At 37.4% G+C, this 16,314-nt stretch overlaps 1 protein-coding gene across 2 annotated transcripts in view; it reads right to left on the bottom strand.

Annotated features, from left to right (window-relative positions):
• The window catches only part of CFTR (CF transmembrane conductance regulator), a 189,096-nt gene that overhangs the window by 60,754 nt on the left and 112,028 nt on the right, over window positions 1-16,314 (bottom strand). For both annotated transcript variants that reach the window (XM_025929698.2, XM_086691782.1), the window contains exons 16-18: window positions 10,009-10,046; window positions 9,291-9,541; window positions 5,117-5,196 (exon numbers count right to left, since the gene is read on the bottom strand). In XM_025929698.2, coding sequence (XP_025785483.1) covers window positions 5,117-5,196; window positions 9,291-9,541; window positions 10,009-10,046 — 369 coding nt within the window. The remainder of the gene's footprint in view (window positions 1-5,116; window positions 5,197-9,290; window positions 9,542-10,008; window positions 10,047-16,314) is intronic.

Raw genomic sequence — 16,314 nt, forward strand, 5'->3', positions numbered from 1 at the left:
CCACCTCAAAGTAAGATTTTTCATAAGTTCTATCAAAATACAAAATATTGGTCAGGTTACAACACTTCGAAGTTTTGAAAACACGGTGCTCTTGGGTCTCAGGATATTCTCATTTCCTATATGCCTTAAAATGCTCTATGTTAAAAAATTTTAGATGAATATGAATTTTTTTTTCTGGTGTGGACTTCTTTTAAAATAATTTTTTTATTCTGAAATAATTTTGGTATAAATGTAAAATTTTAGGATTTATTTTGTTTAGACAATTTCTGAAACTTGGGCATTCATCTTGGAACCTTGTGGGTCACAAAGATTTGGTTTAAGTGAAAGTTTGGTCATTTAGACAAGCTATTTAATTTTTTCTAAACATAGTTGGCTCATGCTTAAGATTTTTAAAAATTATATTTAATAGATTTTACTCCCCTTCCCAACTTTCCTATTCTCATTCCTTAAAATAATTGGAGATGACCTATAAAGGCTCAAGTAAAGGTTTTTGGGATATGGCTGATTTGATTTTAAAGCAGACATTTTTTCCCATCTCATATGTAGTTGAAATAAACTTTGTATTTCAGTCAAGCCCAAGATCAGAGGTATTTCTTCACACTAACCAAAAGAAACTGGAGCCCTGTTAGCAGTGTCAGAAACAAGCTAACCGTATTGGCAGTTTTTGGAAGCAAGTTATAGGCTTACATTCTATATTTCCACATGCTACTAAATCTAAACATTTTATGAAGGAAAAAAAAGTATGCTAACATTTGCTCCACAATGACCCATTTGAATAAAGTATAAATAAAGTAATGTTACAACCAGGGTTAAAAAAATAAACTTATTGTAAAATCCGTATGATAATCAGTGAGCCAGTTCTCTACCAACTTCCATGGGTGACACATGCATTTTTCTAGCTGATATCGTGAAATGCACAACATTTTGGTAGATGGCAGTGGGGACAGGAGTGTAGATAAGAGCTGCATAAATCTTTGAACAGGTTGCTATTTTCAAATAAAACTTCAGATGATATCTCAATGATGCCTTTCTAGGGAAAATGCCTCTATGTCTCTATCAGCAATTCTGCCATACCGGCCTCTCAATCATCAACAAATACTCAGATAAATCTTTACTGTGCCAGGCACTAGACCAATTACATATGATGACTCAGGAATCTAAGGAGAGTCTTTCTTATCCATTCTTGCCCTATTACCAGTGCCGCCAGTACAATGAGAAAGCCCCACGTGCCCTAGTTACTACCTGACAAGACTCCATCAATGGCAAACTACAGTTTTTACAAAAGACATGTATTTTCCAGAAATAGGATGTTGGGAGAGGGGGATCAAGTGTTCCAAGTGTGATTAACTGGGCAATATGGTTTAATTAAAATGGACCATCATATTAAATATCAGTATGTCTAAAAGGGAAGTGTTGTTGCATTGGTGGCATGGAAACATTCAGCTACTCCATGAGGATCGGGGTCTTCTAATTTGTTGTTGGCAGCTGTAAACAGCACTGTGTTCATTTGACCTGTGCTGTTTTTACCATATAATTCCAACTCGGTGGTGTTGGATTGTAATATTAGTTGTAGAAAGTGATCATTTTGTTTTCATGATTGCTGATATGGTAGAGATTCTTAGGAATGAAATGCAACTGTTACAATAGAATATGTAGAATTGGGAAGTCAAACCAACCAAGATATCACGCTGGGTTAGAGAATAATGGAGAAGGTGGGTACAAGTGTAAATTATGAAACATTCACAAGATAAATTTCCAGCAATTATAATCATCCAGAATATAGACCAAACTGAGAAATAAGTGAAAAAGAAGTCTAAGCATTGAGAAAAATAATTCTATTTCCTCCATAAAGAGGCCATTCTTAGGTACTAAGGTCAGGAGCTAATACTTTAGCATGTTCAAAACTAAAGGCACTGGTATAATATAGTTGATATTCTCATTACACAAAGAAGCCTTAAATTGTGTCCTAGTTTTTAATTCACAGTAGATAGTCAATGAATCATTTCAGAGCAGGTGCATTAGTGAGAGGGACAACAAAATCAATAGACAGAATTCAAGACAAAATGAAAATAGGAGCACAGATTTCTAATTTCCAACCATCCTTACACAGATCCTAAACTTTCTCAGGAAAGAGAAAAATTCAATAGACTATAAAGACTGTAAGGCATCATCCATTCATGGTCCTAGGAAGTGCCCAGCACATTTTCACCCCACCATAAGGAGCTCAAAACCATTCCCGACACTGAAGAGTACATAGCACTGCCTGTGAAACCAGAGCAGATGAGTAAGAATGAAGGATAACTCTGAAATCGGCAGTAAATTAGTAAGCCAGTAAGTAAGTAAATAAACAAATACCTATTTAAAACTATGAAATGAATACTAGATTTGGAATTTAATTCATAAATGAATTTTTAAGTAAGGGACACATGGGATTAATAAAATGAATGAACGGAAAGAAAAAGATGTGAAAGACACAGAAGAAATCAAAGTAGGAGGACTCAGTGTGTAATCACATATTAAGATAAGAGAAAAGGAAACAAATATCTAAGGGTTTTGAAGCTTAAAAGAGAAGAATTTGGTATTTTAAAATATATAGGCTTCTGTTTAATGAAAAAATAAGTCATTCACCTAAACATGGAGATAAGTAGGATGTGAAGACACAGTCTTTCTCTACCTTGTTTGACTTGTTTTTCCTCCTTTGTAAATTCAAAACTAGGAAGGAATTTAAGGTTTCTATGTGTAATGAGAAAATCAAATATATTAAACCAGTGCCTTTAGTTTTATACACAGTTCTAAATTATTAACTCTAAATTATTAGTTCTAAGTTAATCTGATCTCAGGGCCTAAGGAATGGCCTGAGCAAATTTGTCATGTAACGTCCATTTCCAGTATGCCAATCTGAAGCACAGAATTTGAGTACTAAAAGTGACCATCATCAGATTTCTCTACCTCATGTTACAGGTTAGAAACAGAATCCAGATCTTCCATTTTCATTATACAATGTTCCAATCCAGAAAGCAAATTTTCCAGAATGTTATTAAATGTTAGGAAATAGAATAAATAGAAATTAAATTGTTTAAAGGAAATGTACAGGCATGCTTTATCCTGTGCAAAAATCTGTTCCTATAATGTTGTCACTTGAATAAATTTATTTAATGTGAATATAATTAAGTATAAAAAAGAACCTCACAATATAGAGGATTTTTTTTATAATAAAACTGTGGTGAATGAATGATTAAAAACCTTTTTTTTTGAGAGAGAGAGCAAGTGTGAGTGGGGCAGAGAGAGAGAAAGAGAGAAGATTCCATGCCCAGTGCAGAGCCCCACGTGGGACATGATCACCACTGTGATATCATGACCTGAGCCAAAATGAAGAGTAAGACACTTACCAACTGAGCCACCCAGGCACCCTTGAGTTTTTAATAAAATCAAAACTAATCAGATTTTTACTGTATTTGACAATCATATGTTATGCTTCCTTGATGTGAAGCCCTCTTATAAATAAAATAGGAAAATTAAATAAATAAAAGAGTCTTGCCTAAGTACTTGTGAAACCACAACTAAGTAACTTCCACATTGGAAACTGAGTGGAAACTATTCACACTGCCATAACAGAAAGGATTTGAGAGTCATCACATGTGTTTAAAAATATAGGTATATATATATATATATATATATATATATATATATATATATATATATTATATATATATATATTTTTTTTTTATATATAAAATAGGTATTTAAAAACCATTTTTCCCAGAGGATTTCTGAAGTGAGCTTCATACTGATTCAGAAAATAATAAACTACAAAACTAAAAAAATCTATCAAGGGCCAATATTTGTGAATGTTGCCATCATGTCAAAATGCCCAGGTCCAGTTGGTACCTAATTTAACAATATCATATTTGGGGCCAGTCATTTATACACTTACAACAAATAAACAGCATTTAAAGAAAGACATGGGAAATGCTCCTTCAAATGCATGAACCCAAAGCACTGATTAAAGAATTCCAGCAGCTGCTGATGAGTTATTTCCCCAAACAAAGTAACTGCAGGAAATCCAATATGCTAAAGTTTACATGGAACAGTTAATGTATTTAATTGGGCCAATCATTTCAGATGGGGCAAACTGACAACCTGGTTTTTCTGTACCTGCCAATGTCAGTTGTGTATACACACAAGTGTGGTAGCCCTTTTTTAGTTTTATAGGCCCTTTCAAATAAAGTGTTATTATTGGGGGAAGAGGGTGAAAGGGGTGTAGGGAGAGAATGACTCATCCTAAGATGGGCTGCAATGTTCTAGTTGTCTCTCCAAGGAGATCACTGAGACTGGCATTTGCTTGACCTAAGCCAGACAGGAAGCTGTTTTCAAACCTGGTCCAATAGCCAAAGTCATTAACTCACAACTCTCCTTAAGTCCTGCCACTTATGGAATCCTAATGTGCATCCCCTAGGTCTAGGTCACCTTTATCTCCCTCTCCTCCTTTCTTCGCATTCTCACCTCCAGTCAATCACCCCACCACCAGGACACATGTTCAGAGCCAGGCTACCTGCTCTGGTGGCCTCTTCAGATCTGTCACCCAGGAATAGTCCTCACTAGTCCTGGATTTTTCTTTCCCCTCGCCCCTGCTTGAAAGTGTATCTGTCCCTGTATTACTGTTCTTACTGTGAGGTTGCTGGCTAGCTAACCTGGGCCAACGTGTTCCTGGATAAGATTGGTTGAAACTGTAGCCCATCAAGGAATAGATCTTCATTTTTCACATGGGCCCTTTGGAGGTAGGTGATTTACATCAAACAGTAATGCCAATGTCAGAAATGTCATACTGTGGACAGTGATTTGGGGACAGATGCTCTATTATACCTCTCAAACCATTCCCAAGTAGATAGCTATTACATCTAAATGTGGAATTGCCTTAGGTTTAGGTCAAATAAACAGTTCTGACTAATCACTGAATTTACTAAATTTATGCCTATTTTGAAGACTTTTGATATTAACAAAATTTATATAATAGACAGGACTTCAACTCTCAATCAAATGAAAATAAAACTTACCTCTTTTTCTAATCATTTTTGAAAGTACAACAAACGTAAAGATACTAATTATTTTTACAAACCTGGATGAAGTCAAATATGGTAAGAGGCAGAAGATCATCCAAAATTGCTATATCTTTGGAGAATCTATTAAGAATCCCACCTATAATATAAAAGGAGATAGGTTCCTCAAAAAACAGTAATCTCAAAAGGACAACAATATTTGATAAGTTTGGATCATAGCAGAAGCATTCAAAAGTCAAATAAGAATTAGCATGTAATAAGATAAATAAGGTCTTAGAAAATTTTAGTGTTGTACAAAGATTCTAAGCAACTGTATTCAAGTGATGGTCTCCTACTTTTAAACCTTTATAAAATATAGCTTCCTGTAAGATTCATTCTACTACTATCTTACACTTGCATGCTTGAATTTAATGATAATTTACTGGATTTGTTATCGTATTCCATCTGTATTCCATAATGCATGGCTCTCCCTCTCCTCTGACTGGTATACCTTCCTGACACACCTCTTTAGAACCCATAGCTACTGTTAATTTCTGCCTGCCCGTTATGTGGACCTCCTTTGCCATGCTTGCTCTTTCTACCCTCTTCACTGGCAATCTAAGCTTCAGCCTGTCTTCTGAATTCCAGACTCATGTTTGTAAGTCTGATAATGTTTTCCTTCAATGAAAATAAGTTATGTATGGAGTGTTTACTCTATGTCAGGCATAATGCTAGGCACTGAGATAACAGAGGTGAATAAGATGAGCTCCTTGCCTTTAAGGAATTCATTTTCTAGTGGGAGTTAAAGACATAATTTGATAAAACATAATACTGTACAAAGTAATATTGAATCTTATCATTCAGCCCCCCTGCCCCCACCATTAACTGTAAGATAGAGTCTAAAACTCTTAGTTTAATATTTAATGCCTTCCATAATCTGACCTTAAACCACCTACCAAATATAGGCTTCCTCTACACAAACATTCTGTTTATCCATTAAATTGGTCTATTCTTTATGCTCTACACTTTCCTAGCTCCCTGCCTTTTCCATATAGTTCCCTTTGCCTGAAAACCTTTCCCCTCATCTCTACTCATCAAAATCTATGTCTCCTTCCTGGCCTAATTCAAATGTCTCACCGACAAGGAGGCATCAATGTTTGCACCAGTTCAAGCAAATCTCTTTCTCCTCTGGACATACCTAATACCTTTAATATATTTTGTCAGCAACTCTGTTGTAATGACTATATCCACATCTTGTATCACAGTCACTTGTTCATGTCTTACCTCTATTTCTCGATTGTAAATTGTTAGAGGTCAATGGGACCGTGGCACACTTAGTTTGTATCCCTCACAGCCCTCAGTAAAAAGTCTTATATGTAGGAATTATTCAATGAATATTTATTGATTTAAGGCACTATCACTAGCCTTTAACAATAATATGTTCTTTAGCATATTTAATTAAACATATTTGTATATCTTTCCATAAATAAAGAATTGAAAAAAAAGTCTATGGATTTATACTGTTTAGAAAATGAAAGTTCACTTTGGTGAAAAGAATATCATTCTGGTGCTTATTGTATTTCAAATGGTAGTGTTCCATCAAAGTTATCAATTCACATTTTCATCTATTCAACATAGTCTACTGAGCACCTACTACGTGTCCATGTGTCTTAAGGTTGTTTAAATAGTGACATAGAAAAATTGGGTAAGGAGTCAAAATCAAGGTCAATGTACAATTGGAGAGGGCACATGTGGGAGAAACTCAAGTGCACATACAAGGCATAGAAGCATCAGTTGCTGCCCAGTATAGCAGAGAATATTTAGGCAAAATAATGAGAACAAGTGAATCATAAGTCAGTTATAGTAATGGTTTTTAAAAGAAAGCATAATCCTTGCATAGAGAAATTGGGGGGGGGCAGAGGTGGAAAAAGAACATCTAGATGTTGTAAGATCATTTTGTTACTTCTTATGCATCCTGTTCTCCTGTCTTGGTAAATAAGACAAATTAGAAAATGAAATGAAATACCATGTGACTTCACTCATATGTAGAATTTAAAAGGCAAAACAAACTAACATGGGGGGAGAAAAGAGAGACAAACCAAGAAATAGACTCTTAACTATAGGGAACAAACTGATGATATGAGAGGGGAGGTCAGGGGTGGGATGGGTTAAATGGGTGATGGGCTTTAAGGAGCGTTCTTCCTATGATGAGCAATGGGTGTTATATGTAAGTGATGAATCACTAAATTCTACACCTAAAACTAATATCACACTGTATGTTAACTAACTGGAATTCACATAAAAACTTGGAAGTAAAAAAAGAAAATGAAATAAATGAGGGGGGCCTGGCTGACCCAAGTTCGTGGAGTGTGCAACTCTTGATCTCCAGGTTGTGGGTTCGAGCCCCGCATTGGGTGCAGAGATTTCTTAAAACTAACCAAATCTTAAAAAAAAAAAAAGAAAATGAGGGGTGCTAGGGTCGCTCAGTTGGTTAAGCACTGACTTCAGCTCAGGTCATGATCTCATGGTTTGTGAGTTCCAGCCCTGCGTAGGGCTCTATGCTGACAGCTCAGAGCCTGGCGCCTGCTTTGGATTCTATGTCTCCCTCTCTCTCTGCTCCCTCCCCTGCTCATGCTCTGTCTCTCTCTCTCTCAAAAATAAACATTTTTAAAAAAGGCATTAAAAAAACCAAAATGAAATTAATGGTAATCATTTAAATATGAAATAGAGAAGGTTCAAGACCAACTGTGAGCAGTGTATAAAGGAATGAGGAGCCCTGGAAAGTAAAGACATGAAAAGGAAAGTGCACCCCCTATGGGAACAAGGCCCCATAGAAAGGAACAACATTAGAGACCTAACATTTATTTCACATTGGCTCTATAAAGACAAGTAGGTTGCCTTGTTTAATTCTCATAATGATCCTCTGAGATAATTATTCTTTTCTCCATTTCACATTGTGGAGGCAAGGCTCAGAAGAGCAACAAGCCTATGTTTATCACTCGTATGGGGCCAAGCCAATGCCTATGGCTTGGAGTCAATGCTCCATTACATCTCACCATCCAATTCTGACTGCTGGAAACTGGGGCAAATTTCCTAACTTCTCTGGGTTTCAGTTTTTCTATAAAAAGGTGAAATTATTGAATCAAGGTAATTTGACATTCTCTTTTACCTCAAAAATTTCTTAGCTCTAAAACAGGATAACGATGAATATACTCAAATGAGTCAAGGTTTTAGTGACACACAAAGACTTCAAAATAAATAGAAAGAAGATTTTTCTGAATACTGACACTGACATTTTGTTACCCAGATAAAAATGATATATATTTATTATCTTGAGATCTTTAGATAGAAATCACTCTAAAAATCTCAATCTTGGAACTTATTATTTGCTTTATAATTAAATATTTCTGTGTCTACCTCCTCTCCCTTGTCTGTGAGTTTTTCCAAGTCAAAAACTGTACCTTTTGCATCTTTTCATGCCAACCTCTGGCTTAGTGCCACACAAAGTAAGTTCTCCATAACCTTTCATATTTACCTTTTTCTTTTGATGAGAACATTTAAGTTTTACTCTTAGCAAATTTCAATTATATAATACAGTGTTTTCAATTACAGTCACCATGTTATACACCCTAGTTCCTCAGACCTTATTCATCTTATAACTGAAAGCTGTGCCCTTTTACCAACCTCTATAATCGCGCAAAAATATTTTACAAATACATTTGGGATTTATTCCTCTCCCACCCACCACCAAAAACAAAACAAACAAAAATAACCCAAAACGTTGGAATAAATTTATTTGATCATCTTTGAATAGTTACATGAAACTAGATTATTCTGTCCCCATCAAGAAACTTCATCAGTAAAAGAATTTTCTATTTTCCTTGGTCACTTCAAATCTGCTTCTCTTTTAAACAATACTATACATTGGCAACGAGATACCTGAAAAAGGGCTAGAGCAAATATCTGAATAGAAAAGGACAATGAACCCAGAAAGGCCTGTTTCTGTTGCTACACTCTCAGCAGCATCACGGTCTAACAAACTAAGCTACTCTAATCAGCTAAGACAGAAACATGGAGCAATAATGTCTGGTAGCCTACAATTTCTAGGAAATGTGCATGCGGGTCATAAGGAAGTTCAACAAAGGGCAGATGCTTCCATCAAAAGCCAATGCTACCACTAAAAAAAACCCAAGGAAACTGTAGGACCTTTTGCTTGTGGATCAGCAGTTTCATTTTGTATACCTAGTCAAATACCTGCTTTCAACGTGTTGAGGGTTGACACAGGTGCTTGAAGAACAGAATGTAACATTTTGTGGTGTAAAATTTTCGACACTGTGATTAGAGTATGCACCAGTGGTAAACCTCTGAAGAATCCCAGAGCAAGCAAAGTGTCAGCTACTCCCACATAAATATAAAAGACATAATATGTGCTGGTATTGGTGAAGATCACTGCATAACTGCTATTTATACTCTTAGTACTATTCCCTTTGTCTTGAGAAGGCATTCTGCAAAGCAAAAAGAAATTGTTATTTGGCAACCAAACTTTCCTGCTGGATTTCCAATACATGTAAACAAAACTGAACTTGAGTCTGAAGAAACACAACATATTTCATTAGCATTAAGTTATGCCTTTAATCTCATGGACTCACTACTGCAGCAAAGTAGTCAGTTTTTTCACCATTGAAAGAGATAGGATTGTTATTACACAGTTAGAAAAAATACCAAATGTAAAATGCTGTTTTCAATATTTTTATTGCATTTTATGGAAACTAAACACAACTAAATCCTTTAGGAACTGACAAACAGCTGCAGAAACAGCACATGCTCACAATTTTAAACAAGAGAACTTAATTTTCCATTTCTATAATACTATGGGGAAATGAACTTTTATTCATTATTCAATATTCTTTAATAACATCCAAATAATCAATAGAAACAAAACATAATCTGCAATAGAACATGGAATACTCACTGTCTAAGCAGCCACAACACAACCAAAGAAACAGCCACCTGGAATAAAACAATACACACTTAATTTTTTCCCGACATCTCTACCTATTCATCCCAGACCCAGCTCTAATTCCACCATGACAAACAGCAAAATACACAATTTCTTTTTCCTTTCCTTTGCTTTCCTGGGTCCAGCAGCTGTAATAATTGTCCTAAAAATCATCCTTTGTGGTGAAAACATGTTAAGTTAGTGGAATTCAAATTTCACTGCATTAAACACTTTGCCATTTCTCTCTCTCTTTCAACAGAAACTATTCATTGAATCTCACAGGAGAGCAAAATTTAATCTTTTAAATGATAAACTTTGTTCTAGGGATCCTGGGAAGATGGCGGAGTAGGAGGACGCTGGGCTCACCGCCTCCTGCTGATCACTTAGATTCCACCTACACCTGCCTAAATAACCCAGAAAACCGCCAGAAGATTAGCAGAACGGAGTCTCTGGAGCCAAGCGCAGACGAGAGGCCCACGGAAGAGGGGCCCCTCCCAAAGCGGATCACCGAAGGAAAAGCAAGCTGAGCCTGTCCCTCCCGCCCCTGTGCACCTTGCCAATCCACCCCAGCTAATACGCCAGATCCCCAGCACCACAAGCCTGGCAGTGTGCAAGTAGCCCAGACGGGCCACGCCACCCCACAGTGAATCACGCCCCTAGGAGAGGGGAAGGGAAGGCACACACCAGTCTGACTGTGGCCCCAGCGGTGGGCTGGGGGCAGACATCAGGCCTGACTGCAGCCCCGCCCACCAACGCAAGTTATTCAAGACAGCACAGGGGAAGTGCCCCCCAGTCCTGCACCACACCAGGGACTATCCAAAATGACGAAATGGAAAAATTCCCCTCAGAAAAATGTCCAGGAAATGACAACAGCTAACGAACTGATCAAAAATGATTGAAACAATATAACAGAAAGTGAATTTAGAATAATAGTCATATAATTAATCGCTGGGCTTGAAAACAGTATAAAGGACAGAAGAGAATCTCTTGCTACAGAGATCAAAGGACTAAGGAACAGCCAGGAGAGCTAAAAAATGCTACCAACGAGTTGCAAAATAAAATAGAGACAACTACGGCTCGGATTGAAGAGGCAGAGGAGAGACTAGGTGAACTAGGAGATAAAATTATGGAAAAAGAAGAAGCTGAGAAAAAGAGAGATAAAAAAATCCAGGAGTATGAGGGGAAAATTAGAGAACTAAGTGATGCACTAAAGAGAAATCATATATGCATAATTGGTATTCCAGAGGAGGAAGAAGAGAGGGAAAGGTGCTGAAGGTGTACTTGAAGAAATAATAGCTGAGAACTTCCCGGATCTGGGGAAGGAAAAAAGCATTGAAATCCAAAAGGCACAGAGAACTCCCTTCAGACGTAACTTGAATCGATCTTCTGCACAACATATCATAGTGAAACTGGCAAAATACAAGGATAAAGAGAAAATTCTGAAAGCAGCTAGAGATAAACGTGCTCTAACATATAAAGGGAGACCTATAAGACTCGTGACCAATCTCTCTACTGAAACTTGGCAGGCCAGAAAGGAATGGCAGGAGATCTTCAATGTGTTGAACAGAAAAAATATGCAGCCGAGAATCCCTTATCCAGCAAGTCTGTCATTTAGAATAAAAGGAGAGATAAAGGTCTTCCCAAACAAACAAAAACTGAAGGAATTCGTCACCACTAAACCAGCCCTACAAGAGATCCTAAGGGGGATCCTGTGAGACAAAGTACCAGAGACACCGCTACAAGCATGAAATGTATGGACATCACAATGACTCTAAACCCATATCTTTCTATAATAACACTGAATGTAAATGGACTAAATGTGCCAACGAAAAGACACAGGGTATCAGAATGGATAAAAAAACAAGACCCATCTATTTGCTGCCTACAAGAGACTCATTTCAGACATGAGGACACCTTCAGATTGAGAGTGAGGGGATGGAGAACTATCTACCATGCCACTGGAAGTCAAAAGAAAGCTGGAGTAGCTATACTTATATCAGACAAACTAAACTTTAAATCAAAGGCTGTAACAAGAGATGAAGAACGGCATTATATAATAATCACAGGGTCTATCCATCAGGAAGAGCTAACAATTATAAATGTCTATGCGCCAAATACAGGAGCCCCAAAATATATACATTTACTCACAAACATAAGCAACCTTATTGATAAGAATGTGGTAATTGCAGGGGACTTTAACACTCCACTTACAGAAATGGATAGATCATCTAGACACACGGTCAATAAAGAAACAAGGGCCCTGAATGATACATTGGATCAGATGGACTTGACAGATATATTTAGAACTCTGCATCCCAAAGCAACAGAATATACTGTCTTCTCGAGTGCACATGGAACATACTCCATGATAGATCACATACTGGGTCACAAAGCAGCCCTTCATAAGTTTACAAGAATTGAAATCATACCATGCATACTTTCAGACCACAATGCTATGAAGCTTGAAATCAACCACAGGAAAAAGTCTGGAAAACCTCCAAAAGGATGGAGGTTAAAGAACACCCTACTAAAGAATGAGTGGGTCAACCAGGCAATTACACAAGAACTTAAAAAATATATGGAAGGGCGCCTGGGTGGCGCAGTTGGTTGAGCGTCCGACTTCAGCCAGGTCACGATCTCGCGGTCTGGGAGTTCGAGCCCCGCGTCGGGCTCTGGGCTGACGGCTCGGAGCCCAGAGCCTGTTTCCGATTCTGTGTCTCCCTCTCTCTCTGTCCCTCCCCCGTTCATGCTCTGTCTCTCTCTGTCCCAAAAATAAATAAACGTTGAAAAAAAAAAATAGCATGGTGTGAAAAACAAGCAAAATATTTAAAAATATATATATATATATGGAAACAAACGAAAATGAAAATACAACAATCCAAACGCTTTGGGATGCAGCGAAGGCAGTCCTGAGAGGAAAATACATTGCAATCCAGGCCTATCTCAAGAAACAAGAAAAATCCCCAATACAAAATCTAACAGCATACCTAAAGGAAATAGAAGCAGAACAGCAAAGACAGCCTAAATCCAGCAGAAGAAGAGAAATAATAAAGATCAGAGCAGAAATAAACAATATACAATCTAAAAACACTGTAGAGCAGATCAACGAAACCAAGAGTTGTTTTTTTGAAAAAATAAACAAAACTGATAAACCTCTAGCCAGGCTTCTCAAAAAGAAAAGGGAGATGACCCAAATAGATAAAATCATGAATGAAAATGGAATTATTACAACCAATCCCTCAGAGATACAAGCAATTATCAGGGAATACTATGAAAAATTATATGCCAACAAATTGGACAACCTGGAAGAAATGGACAAATTCCTAAACACCCACACTCTTCCAAAACTCAATCAGGAGGAAATAGAAAGCTTGAACAGACCCATAACCAGCGAAGAAATTGAATCAGTCATCAAAAATCTCCCAACAAATAAGAGTCCAGGACCGGATAGCTTCCCAGGGGAGTTCTACCAGACGTTTAAAGCAGAGATAATACCTATCCTTCTCAAGCTATTCTAAAAAATAGAAAGGGAAGGAAAACTTCCAGACTCATTTTATGAAGCCAGTATGACTTTGATTCCTAAACCAGACAGAGACCCAGTAAAAAAAGAGAACTACAGGCCATATCTCTGATGAATATGGATGCAAAAATTCTCAATAAGATACTAGCAAATTGAATTCAACAGCATATAGAAAGAATTATTCACCATGATCAAGTGGGATTCATTCCTGGGCTGCATGGCTGGTTCAACATTCGCAAATCAATCAACGTGATACATCACATTAATAACAGAAAAGATAAGAACCATATGATCCTGTCAATCGATGCAGAAAAGGCCTTTGACAAAATTCAGCAACGTTTCTTAATAAAAACCCTCGAGAAAGTCGGGATAGAAGGAACATACTAAATATCATAAAAGCCATTTATGAAAAGCCCACAGCTAACATCATCCTCAATGGGGAAAAACTGAGAGCTTTTTCCCTGAGATCAGGAACGCGATAGGGATGTCCTCTCTCACCGCTGTTGTTTAACATAGTGTTGGAAGTGCTAGCATCAGCAATCAGACAACAAAAGGAAATCAAAGGCATCAAAATTGGCAAAGATGAAGTTAAGCTTTCACTTTTTGCAGATGACATGATATTATGCATGGAATATCCGATAGACTCCACCAGAAGTCTGCTAGAACTGATACATGAATTTAGCAAAGTTGCAGGATACAAAATCAATGTACAGAAATCAGTTGCATTCTTATACACTAATAAGGAAGCAACAGAAAGACAAATAAAGAAACTGTTCCCATTCACGATTGCACCAAGAAGCATAAAATACCTAGGAATAAATCTAACCAAAGATGTAAAAGATCTGTATGCTGAAAACTATAGAAAGCTGATGAAGGAAATTGAAGAAGATATAAAGAAATGGAAAACCATTCCGTGCTCATGGATTGGAAGAATAAATATTGTCAAAATGTCAATACTACCCAAAGCTATCTACACATTCAATGCAATCCCAATCAAAATTGCACCAGCATTCTTCTCGAAGCTAGAACAAGCAATCCTAAAATTCATATGGAACCACAAAAGGCCCTGAATAGCCAAAGTAATTTTGAAGAAGAAGACCAAAGCAGGAGGCATCACAATCCCAGACTTTAGCCTCTACTACAAAGCTGTAATCATCAAGACAGCATGGTATTGGCACAAAAACAGACACATAGAGCAATGGAAGAGAATAGAAACCTCAGAACTAGACCCACAAACGTATGGCCAACTAATCTTTGACAAAGCAGGAAAGAATATCCAATGGAAAAAAGACAGTCTCTTTAACAAATGGTGCTGGGAGAACTGGACAGCAACATGCAGAAGATTGAAACTAGACCAGTTTCTCACACCATTCACAAAAATAAACTCAAAATGGATAAAGGACCTGAATGTGAGACAGGAAACTATCAAAACCCTAGAGGAGAAAGCAGGAAAAGACCTCTCTGACCTCAGTCATAGCAATTTCTTACTTGACACATCCCCAAAGGCAAGGGAATTAAAAGCAAAAATGAACTATGGGGACCTTATGAAGATAAAAAGCTTCTGGACAGCAAAGGAAACAACAAACAAAACTAAAAGGCAACCAACGGAATGGGAAAAGATATTTGCAAATGACATATCAGACAAAGCGCTAGTATCCAAAATCTATAAAGAGCTCACCAAACTCCACACCCGAAAAACAAATAACCCAGTGAAGAAATGGGCAGAAAACATGAATAGACACTTCTCTAAAGAAGACATCTGGATGGCCAACAGGCACATGAAAAGATGCTTAACGTCGCTCCTCATCAAGGAAATACAAATCAAAACCACACTCAGATATCACCTCACGCCAGTCAGAGGGGCCAAAATGAACAAATCAGGAGACTATAGATGCTGGAGAGGATGTGGAGAAACGGGAACCCTCTTGCACTGTTGGTGGGAATGCAAACTGGTGCAGCCACTCTGGAAAACAGTGTGGAGGTTCCTCAAAAAATTAAAAATAGACCTACCCTATGACCCAGCAATAGCACTGCTAGGAATTTACCCAAGGGATACAGGAGTGCTGATGCATAGGGGCACTTGTACCCCAATGTTTATAGCAGCACTTTCAATAATAGACAAATTATGGAAAGAGCCTAAATGTGCATCAACTGATGAATGGCTAGAGAAATTGTGGTTTATATACACAATGGAGTACTACGTGGCAATGAGAAAGAATGAAATATGGTCTTTTGTAGCAACATAGATGGAACTAGAGAGTGTTATGCTAAGTGAAATAAGCCATACAGAGAAAGACAGATACCATATGTTTTCACTCTTATGTGGATCCTGAGAAACTTAACAGGAACCCATGGGGGAGGGGAAGGAAAAAAAAAAGAGGTTAGAGTGGAAGAGAGCCAAAGCATAAGAGATTCTTAAAAACTGAGAACAAACTGAGGGCTGATAGGGGGTGGGAGGGAGGGGAGGGTGGGTGAGGGTGGGTGAGGGAAATTGAGGAGGGCACCTGTTGGGATGAGCACTGGGTGTTGTATGGCAACCAATTTGACAATAAGCTTCATATATTGAAAAAAAAATAAAGGAGTGTCAATGTTGCTGGCAATGCCAACATTCTCAAGAATAAATCCCAGAAACAAATATTTTATCATATTTACTAATGAACAATAACCAAAGCAATTTCCTAAAGAACTGGTCTCATCAGTGTAGTATTAAATTGTTTACTGGCTTTTGTAAATAGAAACCACTAGTGGACAGAGACACA

The sequence above is a fragment of the Puma concolor genome, chromosome A2 (assembly GCF_028749965.1).
Source record: "Puma concolor isolate L17-30 chromosome A2, mPumCon1.1.hap2, whole genome shotgun sequence".
NCBI classification, from domain to species: domain Eukaryota; kingdom Metazoa; phylum Chordata; class Mammalia; order Carnivora; family Felidae; genus Puma; species Puma concolor.